The 1,531-nt window shown below is 43.0% G+C and overlaps 1 protein-coding gene across 1 annotated transcript; it reads right to left on the bottom strand.

The window, feature by feature from the left end:
* Positions 1 to 9: 9 nt before the first annotated feature.
* On the bottom strand, positions 10 to 1,525 carry LOC108356664 (tectonin beta-propeller repeat-containing protein-like). Its single transcript, XM_017607763.1, has 3 exons — positions 712 to 1,525; positions 209 to 531; positions 10 to 155 (listed from the first exon to the last, which is right to left on the bottom strand). Exons 1-3 carry the CDS (start codon positions 1,523 to 1,525, stop codon positions 117 to 119), a joined length of 1,176 nt encoding a protein of 391 aa, XP_017463252.1. The 3' UTR covers positions 10 to 116.
* Between the last annotated feature and the right edge of the window lie 6 nt (positions 1,526 to 1,531).

The following is a 1,531-nucleotide window of genomic DNA, read 5'->3' as shown; positions in this document are numbered from 1 at the left end:
TTTAGCTAATAAAGCAAGAATGTGGTGCTGCTTAAAAGTAAAATACTTCTATTAAAATGGAAAATTATGGAATACTGCATCTTTGGAGATAATTCAAATAGGTTTTAGGCTAGGTATTATGAAAAGCTTTCCAATGAAATATGCTGCCATTGACCCTGAAAAACAAAATTTTGAAGTAAATTGTTTAGGAAATTGTTAAATTGCATACCGGTATGCCCAAATTCCAACCGGCACCTGCTGGATTCTCCTTGGTTATACCACAACGTTTACAAACGATGCCATTTTGTGCAATCGCCCAAACTTCCGTGCCTACAGAGACCGATTTGAAACCGATATGCGTCTCAGTATGTGGAGGAATATTTGGCATATTCGGCAAGAACTGCCAATGTGAACCCTCTGGGAATGTTTTAGTTATTTCTTTGCGCACAGCCAAGCGATTGTGGTTGTCTAAAGCCCAAATACCAGCGTGCCCCACAGATACCGTGCGGAATGTTGTGCCAGGAGGAGTTTCCACCATTTGCCAAGCTTCACCTGTGTTGATTGAAATGATATAACTACTGCTTGGATACATTTATATAAGCACCAGTGAAAGGTATAATTAAATAAATAATTGCACAAGTTTCAGAACTAGTAAGTGCGGAATTCTTCCGTTGCTTATGTGCGGGGAATTTTCCATTTATTATGGAAACAATGAATATAAACGTAACTCACCCAATGGATTGTGTCTAGTAATGCCATAACGAAAATATATCATGCCATTTCGTCCAACAGTCCATACTTGTCCCGTTGGCCCCACGCTAATTGCAATCAACGGCTGTTCACTTGGTATGTGTTCCCAACTATCACCTCGCGCATTTTGTTGCGTAACACCATGCCGTATCAATACATCCCCATTCGATGCCACTGCCCAAGCGCAGACGGGCAAATCCTCCCAATCGCTTAAACTATTAGCGCTATCGGCATCACCACCAAGCACTTGTAACGAGGCATCTAATATTTTCGAGTGACTAAGCTCCTGCCATGGACCGCTACTAGTCAGTCGGCATTTCTTTAGCCAACGTCGTCTGCGCACACAATCGGTGATTTTTTTGTGAGCATGATAGGTTGCTGGAAAGTCGATAGCATACTGCCAGCCTTCTTTATCCGCACCGCCGGGTATATTAAAATCCACCATCCAATCTGTTATCCACTCGCAGTGAGTGGACAACAATTTTGTGTGTTCTTTGCTGCGCTTTTGGCGACCACTTGCGTCGCTCCATATGTGTCGATCGGTGGGCAGGCTTTTGGTGGTGAATCCACTTATGGGATTCCAGCGTTGATTTTCGTACACATAGTAGGTATGCGTATCAACCATGGAATTAATTTTTCCAGAACCACCTTCTAGTCCTTTCAGAAATTGTCCACCCCAACCGCCATTGTATACCCAAGCAGTGTTGTCACACGAAATGCCCCACACCACGCCAGCATGGCAAGAAAATGTACGTTTTATATGGCCACCAATTTGACGCCAATACATCTCTTGCATAGAGAT

Source organism: Rhagoletis zephyria, unplaced genomic scaffold (assembly GCF_001687245.7).
Source record: "Rhagoletis zephyria isolate East Lansing unplaced genomic scaffold, Rhagoletis_zephyria_1.1 Rzeph_scaffold_62948, whole genome shotgun sequence".
NCBI lineage: Eukaryota > Metazoa > Arthropoda > Insecta > Diptera > Tephritidae > Rhagoletis > Rhagoletis zephyria.
This window is presented reverse-complemented; position numbering and strand designations above follow the sequence as displayed.

What these genes read in the sequence shown, in the direction of transcription:
- LOC108356664 (XM_017607763.1), bottom strand. Translation starts at nt 1,525, where the DNA reads ATGCAAGAGATGTATTGGCGTCAAATTGGTGGCCATATAAAACGTACA. An exon ending in TACTAGACACAATCCATTGG is followed by an intron (nt 532 to 711) that starts GTGAGTTACGTT and finishes CAATCAACACAG; the next exon opens with GTGAAGCTTGGCAAATGGTG. An exon ending in GTTGGAATTTGGGCATACCG is followed by an intron (nt 156 to 208) that starts GTATGCAATTTA and finishes TTTGTTTTTCAG; the next exon opens with GGTCAATGGCAGCATATTTC.